The sequence below is a fragment of the Nycticebus coucang genome, chromosome 21 (genome assembly GCF_027406575.1).
Source record: "Nycticebus coucang isolate mNycCou1 chromosome 21, mNycCou1.pri, whole genome shotgun sequence".
NCBI classification, from domain to species: domain Eukaryota; kingdom Metazoa; phylum Chordata; class Mammalia; order Primates; family Lorisidae; genus Nycticebus; species Nycticebus coucang.
The window spans coordinates 49,272,795-49,293,964 of record NC_069800.1 but is presented as its reverse complement, the minus strand read 5'-3'; the positions used below and the strand labels follow the sequence as shown (position 1 = coordinate 49,293,964).

Below are 21,170 nucleotides of genomic sequence, written 5' to 3'. Positions count from 1 at the left end.
AGAAAGTTTATTACTTTGCCAGCAAAGGAGGAAACAGGGGGGACTCCACTCCCAAATACCAAATCTCCTCTTCATAAAGCAGAAACTCAGAACCTTTAAAGGAAGGCCCTCAGTTCTAAGCTATTGTTGTTTAACTGCAATTAATGATTCCAATGGTCCCATCTCTGCCAGAGACAGAGCTGTGACATCCACCCAGCTGGGAGGCCTACCAGCCAGGCACCTGACCTCAGACTCTAACCCTTGCAGTGCCAAGAACAGGAGATGTTCCCCTGCCCTCCGTGCCTACCGGACTACTAGCCTGAGGCAGGTATATGGGTCTTAGTTTCCCCAAAAGGGTGGAGCACGTTTTAAAGAGACAGAAAACATTTTTGTCACTTTTTTTTTCTCAGTCCATTTCTTCTGTTACAAGACTTAAGAGAAAGCTCGTATTCTTGCAGAGAGCAGTCTTAGAAGGGTAAGTCAAAGTTTAAGGTCAAGGAGGAAGAGTTGGATGTCTTTAAGATTCCGACAGGAAGGAACATCGTGTGGTGTCCTATGTAAGAACCTGTGCTGGGATTGTGTCTCCCAATGTGATGGCCCATGATGGAAAGGTCAGCCTGAAAACAGGATGTGACCATCCATGAAAAAGAAACTATACTCTGGGCGGCACCTGTGGCTCAGCGAGTAGGGCGCCGGCCCCATATGCTGAGGGTGGTGGGTTCAAACCCAGCCCCGGCCAAACTGCAACAAAAAAATAGCCGGGCGTTGTGGCAGGCGCCTGTAGTCCCAGCTGCTCGGGAGGCTGAGGCAAGAGAATCGCGTAAGCCCAAGAGTTAGAGGTTGCTGTGAGCCGTGTGACGCCACGGCACTCTACTGAGGGCAGTACAGTGAGACTCTATCTCTACAAAAAAAAAAAAAGAAAGAAAGAAACTATACTCTGTAAAATAATTTGAGGGGTTTATGCTGAGCCAAATTTGAGGACCATGACCCAGAGTCACACCCAAAAGAGCAAGTGGCCTCACGGTGGTTACAGTTTGCTTTTATAAATTTTAGAGAGTCAGAAATTACAGGTAAGGTCATAAACCAATACGTGAAAAATATACATTGGTTTAGCCCCCAAAGGCAGGACATCTGGGGGGAAGCACAATTTATAGGTGGGTTTAAAGATTCTTTAGTTGACAATTGGCTGAAAGAGTTAGGCTTCGTCCAAAAGACCAGGAGTCAGTGAAAAGGAATGCTGACATAAGATCTTTATCGGAGACAGACCACAGGACATATGCCTGGACTCAAGTAGTTTTTCCTGTGTATTGAGGAGCTGTGGGTGTGCCTTACATCACAGAGGACATCTCTGAGAAGGGGAGGGGCCCCGATGAGGCCGGTCTGATCTCCTTTTTCATAGCTAGCAACTCAGTTTTAAGGATCCCTTTGGCCGAGAGAGTGTCCAGTCAGTCGCTGAGGGGAGGAACTTTGAATTTTTATTTTTGTTTACAAATCCATCTTATTCCACCCTCTTCGATGAGAGGTTCACAGTAAGCCCCAGGGGTACTTCACAAACAGGGGAGGAGTCAGGGGGCCCATGTGTCTTCTGGTTATGGTTCTGCCTCTTCTAGGGACGTTCTTTTCTCACTGTTTGCCACAAGTTGGCTGAAATAGACAGCTTTGCTCTGCCCCATTCCCTTCCTCGTTGCCTTAGGTAAGTCCCAAATGACATTCAATGGAGAATAAGCCTCTCTTCACTGACAGTGGTTTTTATTTGAAAACGTTCCTTCCTATTTAACGATACTCTAGTACATTTCAAAGAATAAAGCTTAGGACATCATAAAAAAGCTTGGTAGGCATTTCTGGGGCTGCTGACACAGCAGGGCTCGTCAGGGTCCAACAGTCGTGAGTCGTGTCTATAGATTCATGTGATTCCTTGGGCGATCAAGAATGTCCCGGAGTGGGGGAGTTCTCAGCTGTGAGCAGCCTGGGCCTTGTAAAGCCCTCCACCTGAATAGAAAAAGCCAAACTCTCCCACCAAAAGGAGAAGTAGTTCTTTGGGGAGAGGGGCCTTCAAAGTCCAATTAGGAGATATTACTTTTGTTAGTTTTACATGTCCTGGAAACAGCTGGATTTACACATGGCCAATTAGCTACACTGAAGACCCTCCTAATTCCAGTGCTCTGTTGGTCACAGCCATGAAAAGCAAACTGCCCAGAGTGTTTCATGCCTCCCTTTGGCCCAGCACTAGATGGCTTTTGACCATCAGAAATGTTTCAGGTTTTATTCTTTCTCCAGCATTCACCCCCCGCTTTTTAATAGACAAGGAGCCTTGCCATGAATTAAGTGTGAATTGGAGTGAAGATAGTAGGGGTTTGCTTTCTCCTTTCTCTCCCCTAACCCCAATCTCTTTTCCTTTCTCTGGAAACTGAAACCATGTCATTTAGAAATTGCTTCTCTCTTTCCAACTCAATTTCCTCTCCCACAAAAGTCATTTTTAAACACTGTAAAGGTTTTCTTTCCAGGCTGCAATCTTGTACCGTGTCCATTTCATTCTTGCCAGCCTTTGAGCACCTGAGCGGCTGATGAGGCAGGAGGCTTAGCTACAGTCCAGGTGTTGGAGGGAGAAAACCAGAGCTGGGAAGCAGAATTTGACACCTAGGAGATCAGATTTAGGGATATGGGGCCTTCAGGCCACATGGAACACTGGGAGAGAAAGATGGGAACAAGGAAGTTTAAGAAAGTTCAGGCGGTGGCTTGCTGTAAATTATGCGTCTTATTTTAACAGTGAAGAATGCATAATAGAATTGGTAACTATTGTGGTTGTCAAACTGTGTGCTGAGGCTGCCGAGGACGCCCCTATGAACTCAGAAGGGCACCAGGGAATATTTTAAATAATTGGGGAAAACACAACATCATCTGTTAGCCATGACGCAAACCCCTGCCTTAAAGGGGTGCACAGTCTCAATATCAGATTGCTCTGCATTCCTTTTGATGTCAAATCTCCACACACCTGGGCTTCTGCCAGTTGCAATTATGAAATCCAAGTGCTGTACAAAAAAATCAGTGTTGAGCAGGTAACAGAAGTGGCAGTGTCTGTATGAATCCCCAGTTGGAGACATTGAACAGGGCTCAACAGATACATGCGGTCCCATTAGTAACTGTGGTTAAGAAAGGAATACAATTTTTTTTATTATTTTTATTTTTGTTTACTGCTTTTTCTAACCACTCCTTGAGTTTTTAGGATTCAAGAACTTACTGAGGTATTTGGACTATCTAATAAATGAAACTGTTGGGGATTATTTTGGCTTTTGATCTGTGAAAAAGAAAACATGCCAAACACCAAAAGCGCAATGAACTGAGAACGTCTGGAAACCTCTGGTTGACGATCCATAAAGAAATGTCTCGGGAACCGGAAACAGTGAAAGGAAACCATGAAAGCCTCACCCCAGTGTGGCCGCCGTGGGAACCAGACGGTGCTAGGACTGAACAGGACAAAGAGAAGAAGCTGGAATTATAAAAACTTTAAGATGGAAGGGGAAGTGCTTTTTGGCTGGTGCGTCTGAGGGGACAGAACGAGCCTGGAGCTTTACCTGTTGGAGGAGCTCAAGTTAGATCCAGGCGAGGAAGGGCTGCGGAGGGAGGGCTCCTCCTGGAAGAGCCACCAGGCTCCTTCTGTCGCCCCCTGTCTGCAGAGAAAAGATGAGCTTTGTAAGGTCTCAGCTCCGCAGCGTAAAGCAGGGTGCAGAGGGGATGCTGGAGCCAAGGGACAAGGCTTGATAGCTGGCTGAGGACCCTTGGGTGGTAGCCGTCAGGCTTATTCTGGGCTTAACAGCCACAACTGCAATCAATAGACTGCCTCTGAGACTTGGCTTGTTTCTGATTCTAGGTTCCCCAACCACCCCCCAAGCTATTGATGGCAGGGCCCAAAAAACAGGGATGTTGGACCAGCTCTGATTGGACCACAGCTTACATTCCAGCCAAGTTCACTCACCCAGGTGGGAGAGGGTGGGACTCACACCCACTCTAGGTGAGATAAGCTTTTGAGAAGAGGCTTTCTCAGAACAACTCAGTTTAAACTGAAGCCCCTCCCACTACCAAAAAATTGAGTGGGAAGCTGGGAGAGAAGCAAGAATAGAGAGGAGAGGACAGGGAGACAGGGAGGAGAGGGCAGGGGGACAGCGAGGAGAGGGCAGGGGGAGAGCGAGGAGAGGGCAGAGGGACAGTGAGGAGAGGGCAGGGGGACAGCAAGGAGAGGGCAGGGGGAGAGCGAGGAGAGGGCAGAGGGACAGTGAGGAGAGGGCAGGGGGACAGCGAGGAGAGGACAGGGAGACAGGGAGGAGAGGACAGGGGGACAGCGAGGAGAGGGCAGGGGGAGAGCGAGGAGAGGGCAGAGGGACAGTGAGGAGAGGGCAGGGGGACAGCGAGGAGAGGGCAGGGGGACAGGGAGGAGAGGGCAGAGGGACAGTGAGGAGAGTGCAGGGGGACAGGGAGGAGAGGGCAGAGGGACAGTGAGGAGAGTGCAGGGGGACAGCGAGGAGAGGGCAGAGGGACAGCGAGGAGAGGGCAGGGGGACAGGGGGGAGGGTGCTGGGGGACAGGAAAGAGGGGGCAGGGGGACAGTGAGGAGGGGGCAGGGAGACAGGAAAGAGGGGCAGGGGAACAGGAAAGAGGGGCAGGGGGACAGGGAGGAGGGGGCAGGGGGACAGGGAGGAGAGGACAGGGACAGGGAGGAGAGGACAGAGGGACAGCGAGGAGGGGGCAGGGGGACGGGGAGGGGGCAGGGGGACAGTGAGGAGAGGGGAGGGGGCAGGGGAATAGTGAGGAGAGGACAGAGGGACAGCGAGGAGGGGGCAGGGGGACAGCGAGGAGAGGACAGGGGGACAGGGAGGAGAGGGCAGGGGGACAGCGAGGAGAGGGCAGGGGGAGAGCGAGGAGAGGGCAGAGGGACAGTGAGGAGAGGGCAGGGGGACAGCGAGGAGAGGACAGGGGGACAGGGAGGAGAGGGCAGGGGGACAGCGAGGAGAGGGCAGAGGGACAGGGAGACAGGGAGGAGAGGGCAGGGGGACAGGGAGGAGAGGGCAGGGGGACAGGGAGGAGAGGGCAGAGGGACAGCGAGGAGAGGGCAGGGGGACAGGGAGGAGAGGGCAGGGGGACAGGGAGGAGAGGGCAGGGGGACAGCGAGGAGGGGGCAGGGGGACAGGGAGGAGGGGGGCAGGGGGACAGAGAGGAGAGGGCAGGGGGACAGGGAGGAGGGGGCAGGGGGACAGCGAGGAGGGGGCAGGGGGACAGGGAGGAAGGGGCAGGGGGACAGCGAGGAGAGGGCAGGGGGACAGCGAGGAGGGGGCCGGGGGACAGGGAGGAGAGGGCAGGGGGACAGCGAGGAGAGGGCATGGGGACAGGGAGGAGAGGGCATGGGGACAGGGAGGAGGGGGCATGGGGACAGCGAGGAGGGGGCAGGGGGACAGCGAGGAAGGGGCAGGGGGACAGGGAGGAGGGGGCAGGGGGACAGGGAGGAGAGGGCAGGGGGACAGCGAGGAGAGGTCAGGGGGACAGCGAGGAGAGGGCAGAGGGACAGCGGGGAGAGGGCAGGGGGACAGCGAGGAGGGGCAGAGGGACAGGGAGGAGGGGGCAGGGGGACAGCGAGGAGAGGGCAGGGGGACAGCGAGGAGAGGGCAGGGGGACAGCGAGGAGGGGCAGAGGGACAGGGAGGTGGGGGCAGGGGGACAGCGAGGAGAGGGCAGGGGGACAGCTTTCAGACTGAATGTCATCACTTGGGAGTCTTCTCTGACCGCCATACCGAGATCACCATTTTTATCAGGTTTATCCTGTATCTGTTTGCTTCTACATACATTTACAATATTATCCTATTTTAGCACAGCACGTTTATTTTCTTTGAAACACCTGTCATTCGTGTATCTGTTGTTGTTTTAATTCTGTCTCTCTCACCAGGTTTTAATTAAGCTCAAGGGAGTTGGGGGTCTGTGTATCGTAGCACTAGGTCCTCCCCACCTAGTTTACCACCCTAGACATGCTCACTAAATATTTCCAGCTAAGCCATGAGGGAGAGAAAAAGTCAGGACATTAGTGTAAATGGCCAGGAAATATCAGGAAAGATCAAGAAGCTAACGGCAGGAGCTAAAATCAAAGAAATAACCTTGTAGGCATCAGCCTCTCCCAGCCCTCCAGTCTCTCTTCCCTGCTTGATTTTTCTCCATAGCACTTACTATGCTCTAACATGCTGCATACCGCTTGGGTTTATCTTTTATATTATCTGCCCACCCCTCACCCCCACTAGAGCAGAAGCAGAGAGACCTTTTGTCTTTTGGGGTCACTTTTACATCTACACAGTGCCTGGCGCAGGATGGAAACAAACAAACAGAAAAATTCTAAAACAATGGCTTTGCCAAGTGGCTTACTTTTGGCAAAGAATCTGCTCATTTGGGCGGCGCCTGTGGCTCAGTCGGTAAGGCGCCGGTCCCATATACCGAGGGTGGCGGGTTCAAACCCGGCCCTGGCCAAACTACAACCAAAAAATAGCCGGGTGTTGTGGCGGGCGCCTGTAGTCCCAGCTGCTTGGGAGGCTGAGGCAAGAGAATCGCGTAAGCCCAGGAGTTGGAGGTTGCTGTGAGCTGTGTGAGGCCACGGCACTCTACCGAGGGCCATAAAGTGAGACTCTGTCTCTACAAAAAAAAAAAAAAAAGAATCTGCTCGTTTGTAGTTTACAACTGCCCTAGGTGTTCTCATTTTCTTTCTCTTCATCCTCTCCTTCCTCTCCTCTCTTCTCCTTTCTTCTCCTGTCCTCTGCATCTCTTTCTTTCCTTTTTTCTCATATTCTCACTTTCTTCCTGGGGAATGACAGGAGGGACCCTGATAACGTGTGTCACCCAGGCTGGTCTATCACCTTACCATGTGGGGGTGTGATGAGTGGGGACTGCTGCTCCTGGGGTGACATGTGCTTTGCTCTTTTGCTCTTATCTCTTGGACTTTAAAAGTGCCCCCTCCTTTGCCTGGGGCTTAGCATTCCAGCCCCCTTACTCTATTTCCCTTCCCCTCCCACATGCGCACGCTAACCTTTCACCTGGTTAAGTCCCCTGTGTCCTTGGTTCAAAGCCCCTCCGTCAGGACAGCGTTCTTGGCCTCTAGACCAAACATTGTTGGTCATTTACGCTCAGGTATTTAAGCGTACGCTGTGGAATGTGATGGGTGAGATACAGGTTCATCTATAACCGGAGCTGACAGTCTGCTAAGCAAGAACATGTGGTTCTGGGGTTATGTCGGGGCTACAATCAGGATGCCCAGACTTCAGAGACAGCTCCAAGGGCACCAAGTTCTTCCCATGCCGTATCATCATCAACAACCTTCACTGTGCTAACTAGCATCCCTAAAATCAGAAACTGGCCCCAGCGGTTGAAAGCAAGGGCCTGCTAACCAGTATAATGAACTTTACAAATGGACGCTAATTGGAAAAACGTAAAGTACTCAAATATGTGCATCGGCCAAAATATTCTTCAGATGCATTCCAGAATGACTCAGTGAAGACAATTCAGTGGTCCCTCTACCCTCTAACTTCAGGGATGGTATCTATGCCCGATTCTAAGTAGTACTGTGTCAGCCATTGACTTAGGGGGATTCCTGGTTGCATGAAGTGACGACCAAGGTCATTTATTTTGCCTGTAGTAGCAGGAGTAAGCAAACTTACTTCCTCATCACCCAAGGCCTGGGCTGCTTATTTTTGTAAATACATTTTTTACTGAAACACAGCCATGTCTATTCGTGCGCTTGTTATCTGTGGCTGCTTTTGCATGATGTCAGCAGAGGCGAGTAGTTGCAACAGAGACTGCCCAGAAACAGACTCATCAGCCCTCTTGCTCCATCCTGCACAGTTGTGTTGCGTCCCCTACCCTGAATCTCACAAAGGCAAACTATTGTCAGCCTTATTCACCTACCAAATATTGTCAGCCTTATTCACCAACCCCCCTAATGCCTGGCCCAACTCAGAGACCAAAGATGTGTTTGAGGAAAGGAAGGAATAGACACAGCAGAATCTGGAGGGTTAGAGTTCCTGACCCTAAACTATAATTGGTTAAAAGCCTGAGCCCAGCAGCTAATAAGGTTGAGAACGAAGTCAGAATCCACAGAAACGTACACAGTTCCTCTTTGTCTCGGTGGCTGTCCCGTCCCACCTCCGTTCTGGATTTGCGGGTGGGGGTGGGGGTCGCATCTGCACCAGGCATCATGCAGGAGTTTGGAAGGTGACATCTTCTTAGTTCACCCCAGAGTCCTGAGAGGCAGAGAGCAGCACCCACGGTTCACACCTGATGAAAGAGCCATAGATGTAGGCAGGATAAGTGATGCCCTCAGGGCCAACTGGTGACAGAGCTGATGTTCTTTGTACCACGGCATGATGCCTCCTTATTCAATAAATACTTTTTAATTAATGAGTGGGCCCATGCAAAGTGAATGCCTTTCCTGTGGCATTGCTGTAGGAGAGTCGCACCTGAGTCACCTTCACACAAGGTGACAAGCAGCACCTTCCAATGACTGATTGTCAGGGCAGGTAGCAGCCAGCATTTCTGGATCGTGGGATTACCAGCATCCCCAAAGGAATCTTCTGGAGTCCAATCTTGGGCTACCTTTATTTGATGTCCATGACAGTGCAGGTTGAGTATACCTTATTTGAAATGCTTAGTACCAAAACTATTTCAGACCTCAGGTTTTCTTCCAAATTGTGGAATATTTGCATTATCCTTACTGATTGAGCGTCCCTGATCCAAGAATTTGAAATCCAAAATGCTCCCGTGGACATTTCCTCTGAGCAGCGTGTCAGTGCTCAAAGAAGTTCAAATTTTGGACCATTGAAGATTTCAGATCTTCGTATTAGGAACACTCAAACAGTATTCAACAAATGCCTGTCTATCAAACATCTGCACCCAAAAGAGTAAACAAGAGGGCAGGCTTGGATGATGCTGGGAAGGAGATGGATTTGGATTTTTTTTTCTTTGTGTATCATTTCCATGCAGCAATTGCAAATTAATGGTCACATGGAACTATCTGTCCATGTATTACTGCTCTTGCAACATCCAATTATGTTGGCAATAATGTTTCCAGTTGCCTAGGACTCCATTGCAATTTAATTTGAAAGTAACTCAAATTGCATCTCCAAATGGATAAAAAAATTAATTTTACATACAAGCTATCCACCTCCACATTTTCAGCCCCATGCCCCAAATTATCTCAATTTAGGTTCAACTTTGAACAGTGCATGTGCTGCAGCCAACTCTCCACGCAAAGATGAATACGTAGCAAATTCATGAGTTGGAAATCTGCTTTGCTGCTTCTTTTTTAATAAGATGTTCTGCCTTGATTAAAGTCATTAGGAGATTCTACGGCGATTGCCTTTGACAGCAGGGATAGAGGCTGCGTCCACACAGAGCGGGGGGGAAAAAAGACGGCAATTCTAACTTAACCACATGATTACCCTTAACCGTTAGAGTGTAAAGAGAACCCTGATTTGCTTCCCCACTCACTGCTTTTCCCCTGGAATATATTAGTACTATGTTTCTGGTGGTTTGATCTTTGGACATCACCTACTTTCTATATTTACTCAATAATTAACTTATGTATCCATTCAGCTGCTATATATTTTGGTTGTAAGAATGAAGAGATAAAAGGCTCACAAGCTAGCAAGGAAGGTGAGCCTGAGCCAAACGTATAAATCAGTTTGTGACATCTGATAAGAACTATGGAAGAAGTGCGCTGGCAGGTTAACAAAACAGACCACAGAGGCATTCTTCGCGGGGAAGGGGGCTGACAGAGAACCTTGCAAGTCGAGGATAGCATTGGACCTGAGCCTTGAACATACTGAATAGGGATACGTCAGTGGCTCCAAGCAGAGGGAACGGCCTGGGCAGAAGCATGGAGGTGTGGGGGGACTGGGGACAGCCTGTGCTTTGGAGCGTAGGATCTGAGAAGTGAGCCGTGAGACACCATGTGGGACGGCGTGGGCTGCAGGCTGGGCTCAGGCATAGGCTGCGACTCGTACTTCAGGGTGGAAATGGTGCATGATTAAGAGCTGAGGTGGCATCAGGCAGCACCGGAGTGGAGAGGCTTCTGCGGACATGAGTTGGGCAGCCACACAAGCGTGTAAGTGTGCACACACACATGCACACACCTCTCCACTCATGTGGGCAAAATTGCAAAAGGGGGCTGGGAGAAGACAGGAAGGGTGGCTCTTTTTCCTTCTCCTTTCAGCCTCCTCCATCTGTCCCCACAAAAGGCCCCCTGAGCACGTGTGTGTGGAGACCTCAGTTCTCATGAGCAGGTTCTGTCCACTTTCCCGAAGCAGCCATTTTTTGGCTACCTCTTGAGCCAACAGGGGTTCACAGGAAGGGAAGCCCAAGGGAGGTCCCATAAGCACTCAGAGTGAGTTCAGGGCTCTTCAGGCAGGAATTTGGGGGCATCGGGTACATGGGCCTGGTGCGGAAGGAAGAGGGCAGGGGCAGGTGGACCCAGCCCATCAGCCCCTTGGCTCCCTGCTCTGGGGTGGGGGAGAAGGGCCGAATCTGGAGAGTGCCGGACTGGGCTCCCCAGAATGCAGGGTCCAGCACAAAATGTGTTCTAAGAACACATATGAAGTGCACCCAGAGGCTGAGTCATCTTGACTTTCCATTAGAGGATGATTTTCCAACATCCCACACAAGCCACCTTCTTTTCCCGCTGTTTGCCGTCTTCTTGGCCTGTGGGCTGTTACTCAGGGAGGTCATACGGACAGGGCTTTACCTGGAGGCTTGAGTCTTGGATGTATTTACACGGGGGATGTAAATTCAACAAACCAATCTCCACTGCACACACAAGGCTTCCTCAGCAATTTCTAGCTTGTTTGCACCAACCTGAATGTAAACCTAAGATGCTCCCTGCTGCAGGCAATTACCGGAGTCGAAGCTGGGTTTGGTAGCTGAGGTTTGGGGGGTCAGGTTGAAAGCATGAATGCTTCCATCCCACATTTTTGAAAACAAGTCTCCATTGTATAGAATTTCAGGATATTCTCTTGCTTGAATACAAAAAAAAAAGAGAGAGAGAGAGAGAAGGAAGGGAGGGAGAGAGAGAGAAGGAAGGGAGGGAGGGAGGAAGAGTTTCCCTTAAAGCCCCTGCCAATGTGCTGAGGGGGCAGAAGAAGGCTGTGGAGTTAGGGAGTCAGCTCAGTTCCCAAGATCAGGCCCTTGAGCAGCCCCATGCCCTGTGCTGTGGTCATTGAACAAACAGACCATGGCCCCTTGAGAGCCGACAGACACATGAGCAGCAACTCCTGGGCAGCACAGCAAAGGCTGAGTGTGAGGGACAGTGGTGCAAAGTGCCTGGGAACCCAGGACTTTGCTGGGCTGTGTGGCCCTGCCTGAGTTACACTCTCCCTATGGAGTCCTACACCAAAGAGGGGTTTTCCGAAGACAAGTGCTAGCTCTGCAGCCAACATCAGTAACCACTGTCTTTCCCCTTGCTTGAATGCGTGCTCTTGAATTTACAAAGCGCTTTCACCCACCAGTGCCTGCCCGGCAGGTCCTTCTGCCTTTTGCATATGAACTGGGATTTCCTTGAACCTCTTCCCCTCCATTGCCTGTGGAACCTCCCAAGCTTTTGGTAACACACACGGTCTATGTATTTTCCAAGGCTCCTTTGCCTCTGGTCCCTGTGTTCCCATGTAGTGTTCTTAAAACGAGTTTGGCCCGAGGTCTGCAGATTTCAGACCTTTCTAGAGTCCATAGGACATCCCATCACAGGGAACGTCTTGGTGATAATTTGAGGCCCCCTCTGGAGATCTTAGAAATACCCTAGCAGGGTCATATCCATGCCCACCCCCACTCTGCTGTGCCCACCTCCCACCTCTCCTGGGCACGCACACCTCCGGCGAGTGCATTTTTCTCTTCCTCTGGAGACTCAGCAAAAGTGGTACCAAGGCCCTGAGAAGGCCCCTTCTCTGCCAACAAGCTTCTTGAGGCATTTCTCTAAGAAAGGCTGTTCTCTCTAACAGGAATACCTACTGTTAGGCAAAGGCAATTTTCTCTCTCTTTACAGTTCATTTTATGCTCATTAACAGCTCTGAGATTAGTATAATAATTTCCACTTTATAGATGAGGAAATGGAGGCTCAAGCGTGAAGTGCCTGTGCCAGGGTCACATGGCTGGTGAGTGCCAGCATCAAGCTTCAAGCTGTGCTCTGGGCAGCACCACTGCACCCAGTGGCCTGTGTTGGCGTCAGACACATGAGCTTGGGAGGAAGCAAGTGGCTTTTCCTGTGTCAGCCTTCTCTCTAGGCAGGGGTGGAGGTAGGAGGAGGTGTTTCCTTATTGTGTGGCAGGCTCACAGCTTCCCTGGCCTTCTTCGAAAGTGTCCCTGCCTGCTTCTTCCTTTAAGAGAATCAGAAAGGTGTTTATGTGCCCACCCCAGAGCCACCAGGAGAATGGAGACAGGCGGGAAGAAAGTCCAGTGGTCAGTTTAGCACTAAAGGCATTTAAGTCCCCGCAGCACCCTCTAGGGCAGGTCTCAGAGTCATCTCTGCCTTTCAGCATTTGGCATACTCACAAAGGTCCTTCTTAGTGTCCCCAGACTCCTGAGGATGGTGACATGCCTCGCATTTATGTTCTTTCCCTGATCTCATCAGCCTTTGGAGGTGTCATGGTACAGAGAAAAGACAGAGGTTTTGGACTCTCGTGGGCTTCCCTTCTGGGCTGTGCTCCTCACTCTGTGTGGCTTTGGGCCTATCGTTTCATCTCACACGGCTTCGGTTTCCTCCAGGGAGGGCAGGCCCAGGGACGCCTTCCTCATGGGGAGCGAGTGATACTTGCACAACAGAACATGCACCCATCCAACAGATGCCTGTGGGGCTCTTTTTACTCTGCACACTGCGGGTCAGGGAGGCACAAGTTCTCAACTCTGCTTGGCTGCTTGCTAGAACTCTAGACAAGTTCTCAGACCCGCCTGGGCTTCATTTTATTCATCTGTAAAGTGGGGGCAGCAATCCCCCCTTGCTGGGGTCACAGGATGATTCAGGAGGTAGAATCTGGCACTTGTGGCTGCAACTCCATCCATGGTGTTTTGATTATGTTGTTTCATTGGGGCTTTAAGGCCTTGCTGGAGCTCTCACAGTACATTTTAAGATGTCTAACAAAATGTGGCCTTAGCTTTGGGCTTCAAGGATCTCACATCTTCCTGTTTTTGCTCTCTCACAGGGGAGGTGAGGGCCCCATGAGAGTGACTGTCTTACGGGGTCTTGGCATCAGTATGGAAGGTACCCCCTGCAGAGGGTGTTGAGTGGGTCCTGAGTGGAAGCTCAGGGTGGCCTCCCTGCCAGAGAGCTCTGGCATCTGGACGAGGGGAAGGTGGAGCTGGAGCTGGGCAGGGCTGAAGATGGCTGACCTGCAGTGGCTGCTACCCCCAGTCATAACCCCACTAAAGGCACAAAAGGGGACAGTACTCCTCACCTTCTGTTCCCCATGGTGGGCTCGGCACAGTGGGCCCGCAGCACCAGCTGGAGCAGTGTCATCTTCTCAAAGTCACCCATTTAATTTGGGCATGCTGGCTCTCCTATCCACAAAGGACCTGGGTACGTGAATAATTGGGCTGCAAGAGTGACTGTGAATTCTTCAGTTGATCAGGAGCTGGAGTTTCCCACTGTCTCCAGCAGCCACATGGAGAGCTCTGAGCTGGCTCCCCAAGCCCCCCACCATTACATGTCCCTACATGATCAAAGCATGTCCCTTGATTAGGCTCTGACACAAGTTATCGGACACTTTCCCCCTAGGGACAGATCTACTGGCACCAAAAGTATAACCCCCGCTTTTTATTATTCTTGTGTTGGTGCCAAGGTGTTCTCATCCCTAAATGCTCTGAGGGGACGGGAGAGATAGATGATGAAGTCTTAAGCCAGCATTTCACGTGAGGCTACTACCCAGCACCACCACGTATAAGACAGTCAGGGTAGAGCAAGCATATAAAGCATTATTAGTATTATTATTATTGTTATTGCTATTTCTATTACTGCTAAACAAACAAACAACACACCCCAGGTACCATCTATGGACTGCTTATTAATTTCCAATTCTAACTGCTTTACAAACACCTTATCTCCCTCCTTCCCGCAATGAGGTTAGCTACTATTCTTATTATCATTTTACAAATGAAATCAAGAGTAGACCCAAAGAGGTTACATTACTTGGCCAAGTCCTGTAGGTGATGCGGGGGAAAGTACTGATTTAATAGTCCCTACTTTGTGCTTACCTATTCCCAGCTAAGCGACTGTGACACAGAATGTCTGGGGGCGATTACACCATGAGAAGTGATGTTCCACCATAACAAATGCCTAACCCTCAACATAGAATAAGCTTTACGTGTAGGGATTTTTAAAAAACATCTCATTAGAATCTGTTTTGTACAAAAAATGTCTATTTAATATGTGTAAAGTATAAAGAGAGTATTTATAATAAAATAAAACATAGCCTACATTAGAGTTGGGGGTCTGGGACCAAGGTCAGTGGGGAGGGTGGATCAGGAGGCAGAGCTGGGTGAGAGGCGCTGTTGAGAATGAGCTTCCTGGAGGGACCAGCTTGGGAGGAAGTGGGAGGAAACAGGAGAACTTTGTGTCGCGGGCGTCTGGGAAATGATGAACAGTGTTGTCCAGGAAAGGAGGGGAAATCCCAAGGCAGAGGCAATGCATCATGGTGACACTGTGGAGAGACTGGGTGCCGGACATGTCAGGGATGTGACTTGTTTTCCAACTTGTATGTCTGGATGCTGTTGGCAGAAGAGGGAGGCTGATCTCCAAGGAGAGAGGACATGACATGATTGCAAGAGGGACTTTACCTAACAAATGCAATCAGTGCAACCTGGCTTATTGTACCCTCAATGAATCCCCAACAATAAATAAATAAATAAGGAAGACGGTCAACATTCCAGCAGCCATCCAAACATGCATACCCCAGAAGTGTGTGTTGTTGGTGCTTCCCAAGATTGGTTTTGGTGGCCCTTCAATGAGCCCTTAAGAATTGGACAATTTTGCTTTTGTTAGGGTTGGCATTCATTTATGGCAAGTTTTCTTTTCATATACTTGTGTTTCCCTTTAGAAAGATGTTTTTTTAAAAAAAGGAAATTGATTTCAAGAAAAATGTTGTCTACATTTGATACTGCGTATGTCCAAAATCAGAAAGGCTGTGATTGGACGGTTAAACGTGGAAGAGCCGTTCTCCCCTGTGACAGCAGAACGTGCACCCCGCCCTGCTGATGGCCCACTCAGAGCCCTTGTGTCCCCCGTGTGTGTCTTGCAGACCCAGTGCACGGCCCGCAGAATGTGGAAATCGTGGACATCCGAGCCCGGCAGCTGACCCTGCAGTGGGAGCCCTTCGGCTATGCGGTGACACGCTGCCACAGCTACAACCTCACGGTGCAGTACCAGTATGTGTCCAACCAGCAGCAGTACGAGGCCGAGGAGGTCATCCAGACGTCCTCCCACTACACCCTGCGGGGTCTGCGCCCCTTCATGACCATCCGGCTGCGCCTCCTGCTGTCCAACCCCGAGGGCCGTATGGAGAGCGAGGAGCTCGTGGTGCAGACCCAGGAGGACGGTGAGCAAAGGGTGGGAGGCCACGCTAACTCAGGAATGGGGAGGCTGCCCCTGCTTGGGGCTGTCATGCCAGTCAGTCATGGGTTATTTTTACTGTATCTTTAATCCCCACCACCACGTTTTTTAATATCTGACTCTTTTCCAAAGTCTTCACTGAAGGACTATACAAGCTGTGCATTGCACACCTCCAGGGGGCGCTGTTCTCATCACAGACATGCACTCTAGTTTGACTCTCTGTACCCCTCATCCCACTTCCCCCCCTTTATGCTTCCTTCTCTGCTCAAGGTTTAACAACACCGATGCTTCCCAAAAGAGAAAGTGGGTATTGTGTTGTTTGAACATGCTGAGTTTGGGAGTCACCTAACTCTGGATTCTGTAAAAATTCTAAGAAAGAAAATAGATATGAAAAACTTAGCACACACATTGAATGCACCCACTACTGAATTCACCTGTTTGTACTATAGACATCTCATACTCAAAGTGTTCAGAAATGAGTTAATCTCTTACACAGGGTGGCCATGAAGTTCATGGGCGATTTAAACTTTCATATGGACTTCCTGGCCAGCTATATAGTGACTTTCTCTCTGTGTTCCTCATTTCAATGAACTGTACCTGGTAACTCAAGATAGAGACCTGGAAGTCAGCCTAGGAGCCCCATTTCCACGTTTTACAGGTTCTAATGAGTCTGGCACATAACCTTCCTGCCTCCCTGTCCTCATCCCTGCCATTTCTCCCGCTGGGAATGAACATTCCCTCCATGTGTGCTGAACAAACTCTACCGATTTTTCAAGTCTTGGTTCAAATGATACTTCCTCCGGGAAGCTTTCCTTGAGTGCTCCAGACTGAGTTGCATGCTCCTTCCCAGGGTCCCTCTGCACCTCGTGTGTAAATTTACCTTGCCAGTCATATTATTAATGGGGTAGAATTTGCCCAGTTCTGGCACTTGTCTAAGAAACACTCCTCCATGGCTGCATCTCAGTTTTCCCTCCAGCCACACCACCTCTGGCCTTGGGGAGCATTTTTAGTTCCCAAGAATCAAACTCTGAGATGAAAATCTGTGTGCGAAGTGATTGATCGAGAAGGCTTTCCCAGGAGAGAGCGAGTGGGGAGTTGGGAAAGCTGAACAGGAAAGGGAAGGAAGCCAAGGACAACTTCTGGCCAAGTCCAGCAAAGGATGGCTGCAACCTGAGCCTGCAGGGGACGCTGCAGGCTGGACCATGTATCACAGACGGTCCAAGTCAGGAAAGGGAACTTGCAGCCACTGGTTAGGGGCAGGGATGAGGAATAGAGATTGGGAGGTACAATTACAGGGACGTTTGTCTCTCTGTTCATGCAGGCAAAGCATAGAGGGGCACGAAAGTGGTAGAAAGGGATCCAAAAGGGTGTAGCCATAGCACTGTCTTCGCCAGCTACGGGGTTAACACCCTACTTGTCTTAGAGTGGCCTTCAAACCTCCAGACATAGCCTCCAACATGGCAGTCCCGTGTTGTTTCATGAAAGCAAGCTCTAAGAACCACTGAGTTATGGTCCTGAGTGGGCCCTGGATCAATACCCCTATTGCAAAGCCTCATAAGGAAATAGGAGAAAGGGGGAAAGGGTGCCAGCCTCTTCACACCCTGTTTCCCAATTTCTACTTCTCCCATCCTAGAACCGGGAGTTTTACACTACCTACCTTCATGATAAATCCCTCCCAGGTCCCCTTCAAATTCATCCCTGCAGCCACCCTGTTTGCAACACCCCCACCCCCCGCACCCCACACACTGGGCATTGGGTCATCTCTGGAGGTGGCAGCAGCAGTGAGGACCCAGCCTCTGACCCTTCGGCTCCTCCCCTTCCTGGCCTTGCAGTAAACCTCACCCTTCTGTAGGTATAACCCCTATCGCCTCCAATAAGCATCTTCTCTAGGGGAGCTGAATGCTCTACTTCCTGAGAATGCCTCTCCACCCTGCCTCCAACAGAGGAGGGAGAAGTCTCACCTTGTCTTTGCCTTCTTTCTGAAGCCCGGAGCTGTGGTCCAGGATTTGACTTCTGATAAAGCTAACAGAGCCTTCCCTAGATCTGGCTCCATTGTTTCGAAAAGGTACAAACCCTTCCTCCAGCAGGTAGAATAACATGCTGTTGGAGAAGGCAAAGACTCTGGGGCCAACCATGCATGAGACCAGTCATTTAACCTCGTAGTGCTTTGGCGTCCTCACCTATAAAATGGAGTTATTTATAAGACCTACCTCACAGGTTCTTGTGCAAACTAAAAAGGATAATATATAAAGAAATTAGACTAGAAAGAAACTTACCCACAGAATTAGTTTTCAATAAATGTGGCTGCTATGTGTTTACACTAAATCATAGAAAAAAAATGCAATAGAACGTCCGTAGTTGACCAACTCCCTACATTGACCATCTCCTTAGGTTAACCTGATATTCATAGACCAGACATGACCACGTGTACCTAACAGTACAGTGGGCCTTGTTCCTTATGTTGACCACCTCCGTATGTGGACCAGTCTGTTACAGTTCCTTGGGTGGTCAACTCACAGAGGTTTAACTGTATTTCTTGACAAAAGAGCATTGACATTAACAACTCAGAAACAGTTCAGCTTCCCTAGAAGACTTCTTCAGAATTCTAGATATACCCTTGAACTTGTGGAAAATACAAGGTAGGCTCTTGGAAAGTAGCAGTGCCTGTTTTGAGAAGCACAGTGGGGCTCCAAAGGGTAGTTTAGTGACCAGATTCACAGGGAATTCCTGATTGTTAGGTAGGAGCCACTATTGAAAATCAGCGTGGAAATTCAGGACTTGGGAGATCAACAGTAGTGTTTGGCCAGGGAGCAGCTCAGGGTAGTTTCTTCAAAGATGCTTTGAGGACTACACCCAGGTGCACAGCAAATCTCAAATTTTAGCCGTAAGGTGGGCCCTAGCCTCTCCTCTTCTCCTTTCTGTCACCAAGGAGAAAAAAAAAATCACAAAGCTTTTATCAAAACAATGTGAGAGCAGCAATGCTTTGAAATTAAAATTTAATTAAACATCATTAATAAAACACCCATTCCTGCTTTACCGAAACACGCAGATATTATCATATTAAAGGCATGAACTTGTATGATGCCAGTCCTGAGTTCTGAAGCTATTCTGAGGCTACACCACAGAAACTTCTGGACTGAAGGACAGTCTCAGCAGTGTGTGGACCCCTTTGTATAGCAGGATTAGCTTCCGTTCTGTCTCCAGAGGGAGGGGGCACCATTTCTGTTTGCTGGGGGACTCATTCACCTCAAGGACAAGTTGAGGATACAGCATGGCTCTCTCCAGTCGATTAACTGAAGCTCCCCTTGGGGAGCCAGAAAGCAACCTTTAGGATTGAGCCGATGAGATGCATGCTGCTTCCATCCGTGCTAGAAAATTGTCTTCTGGGGAATCTGTAGAATTTGTAATTTCAGCACCCCAGGGCCTATGAGGGCCTGCAGAGTAATCCGCCACAGGAGAGAAAACCGCATGGCCACGGAGCCTGGTGGCTTCATCTTGGAAGCAGCTGTTGATAAGACACATATTCTCTACTTTTTCCTTTTCCGCCAATGGCTCAGACAAAATCACAACTCATTTCCTTGGGGTTACTTCCCCACCTTTACCCAGAGCACAGGCACAGGTGTAAAGTGGAGCGTATGAGGCCCTGAAAGGTGAAAGCCGTGTTGATGGCAGGCTCATGCTGGCTGTTTGAGCACCTGCTCCGGTCTAGGCACCCATGGGCACCTTGTGTGCTGTGACTTATGCACTCCTTTGCCAAATCTTTGCCCAAGATTTTATGAAATATTTCAAATCTATAGGAAAAATCAAAAGAATAGTACAAAGAAGACCTAGAAGCCCTTCCCTGACATTGAACGGTTATTAACACTTTGCCCCATTTCCTTTTTCACATCTATACCTATAGATCACATATGATAGATACGTATAACGTGCAAATGTCATATCTATAAGTACATATAATATTTCAGTATTTTAAACATGAAAAATAAAGTACAGAAATCATGACATTTGCCTTCTCAGCTCTTTAGCATAAATGACTTTAAAAATAATCACACGCATACCCACAATGCCATGGTAGTCAGTCACAGGGGTCCTCAAACTCCACATGAGGCGGTGTGATTGTATTTGTTCCCGTTTTGTTTGTTTTTACTTCAAAATAAGATATGTGCCGTGTGCACAGGAATTTGTTCATAGTTTTTTTTAAACTATAGTCCAGCCCTCCAACGGTCTGAGGGACAGTGAACTGCCCCCTTGTTTAAAAAGTTTGAGGACCTCTGGTCTAAGATGTTTAACATTAATCTGAATACAATCTAACACAAATTACGTACTCACCTTTCTTTTATTTTTTTTGAAGTTTATTAAATTTATTTTTAATTTGTTTTTAATTAAATCATAGCTGTGGACATTCGTGCATTTAAGGCCCATTCTATGTGGCAAAACCGGAACGCAAGGTAATTTTGGCAGGAATGTGATGAGGGGAGTGGGAGGGGTATTCCTCCCTCTAGCTTGTCAAGAGACACCTCATGACAGGTGCCTCCCTTTTGGGGGTTCTGCATATGATCACCAAGGTGGGCTGAGGACCGCCCTAACCCTTTCCTCTTCTAAAGGATCTGTGCACTAATGCTTTGAGATGGCCTTAGAATTTTATTCCCCCCAACCTTTCACGTGATGGCTTTAGCACACCTTACGGATGCTTTGCTGAATCAACTATTGCACTGGTGCTTACAAAAGGATTTTTCAATCTATCCTTCCTCCTGCATGTATTCATTAGCATTCTTCTTCATAGAAGAGCTTTTCTTTCCTCATCTTCCCCCTCATTTTTAGCATCCCTGGTGATTCATGGATTTTGACTCAATGCATTAAAATCCGCTACTGTCATTCCTCTTTCTGATGCTCAAATTGTCTCGACTATGGCTAAGAGGAGTCCCTGTAAACTGGCTCCTGGGTCATTCTGACATGTCCTCATTAGTCTTCCGTGCTTCTAGCACAACTAAATATTCTGGACTACCCTGGTAATGTCCCTGCCCCAGAGCTGAAATCAACCACTTATCTAAGGGTTGCTAGTTCCCTTCAGCGTGGAGTGGTGTTTGGGCACTGAGATGTATGTTTTACGTGTGTTCAGTGATGCCTATTGCCTCTAGGAGCTTCGAGTGGGTAAAGCGAAGGAATGTGGCTTATCTGTTTTTAAATCAAGAGCCTGTACCGCTTCAAATCCAACACCTCAGGATTCTTCTGCACATTCTATACCTATAACTCCCTTCTCCCCCAGTGAGAATTCTGATTCTCAGCATCCACATATTTTTTATCCCATTCGCTCCATCCTACAGCACATATAAAGTGTGGATTGGAATAGTGCAAAAGAGTTACGGATGGTGGCAATATTTATCAGACTATAGATACCTTTTCAAACAGTTTTGATTTTTGAAAGATGCCACAGTTTCAAAATTACAATTCCAATCTCACTAACAAACAAGAAAGCTAACAATAAGTTAGGTTAAATAGTTCAGGCTTTTTCCTCCCCTTTGGCTAAGAGTATACAGTCAGACTACTGTTCAAAAGTTTAATTATTTCTCTGTGTGATTATTTCAT

The 21,170-nt window shown here is 48.9% G+C and overlaps 1 protein-coding gene across 7 annotated transcripts in view; it reads left to right on the top strand.

Annotated features, from left to right (window-relative positions):
• Positions 1–21,170, top strand: part of PTPRT (protein tyrosine phosphatase receptor type T) — a 1,115,914-nt gene that overhangs the window by 699,007 nt on the left and 395,737 nt on the right. For all 7 annotated transcript variants that reach the window (XM_053574016.1, XM_053574013.1, XM_053574015.1 and 4 more), the window contains exon 8: positions 15,274–15,570. In XM_053574016.1, the coding sequence (XP_053429991.1) occupies positions 15,274–15,570 (297 nt within the window). The remainder of the gene's footprint in view (positions 1–15,273; positions 15,571–21,170) is intronic.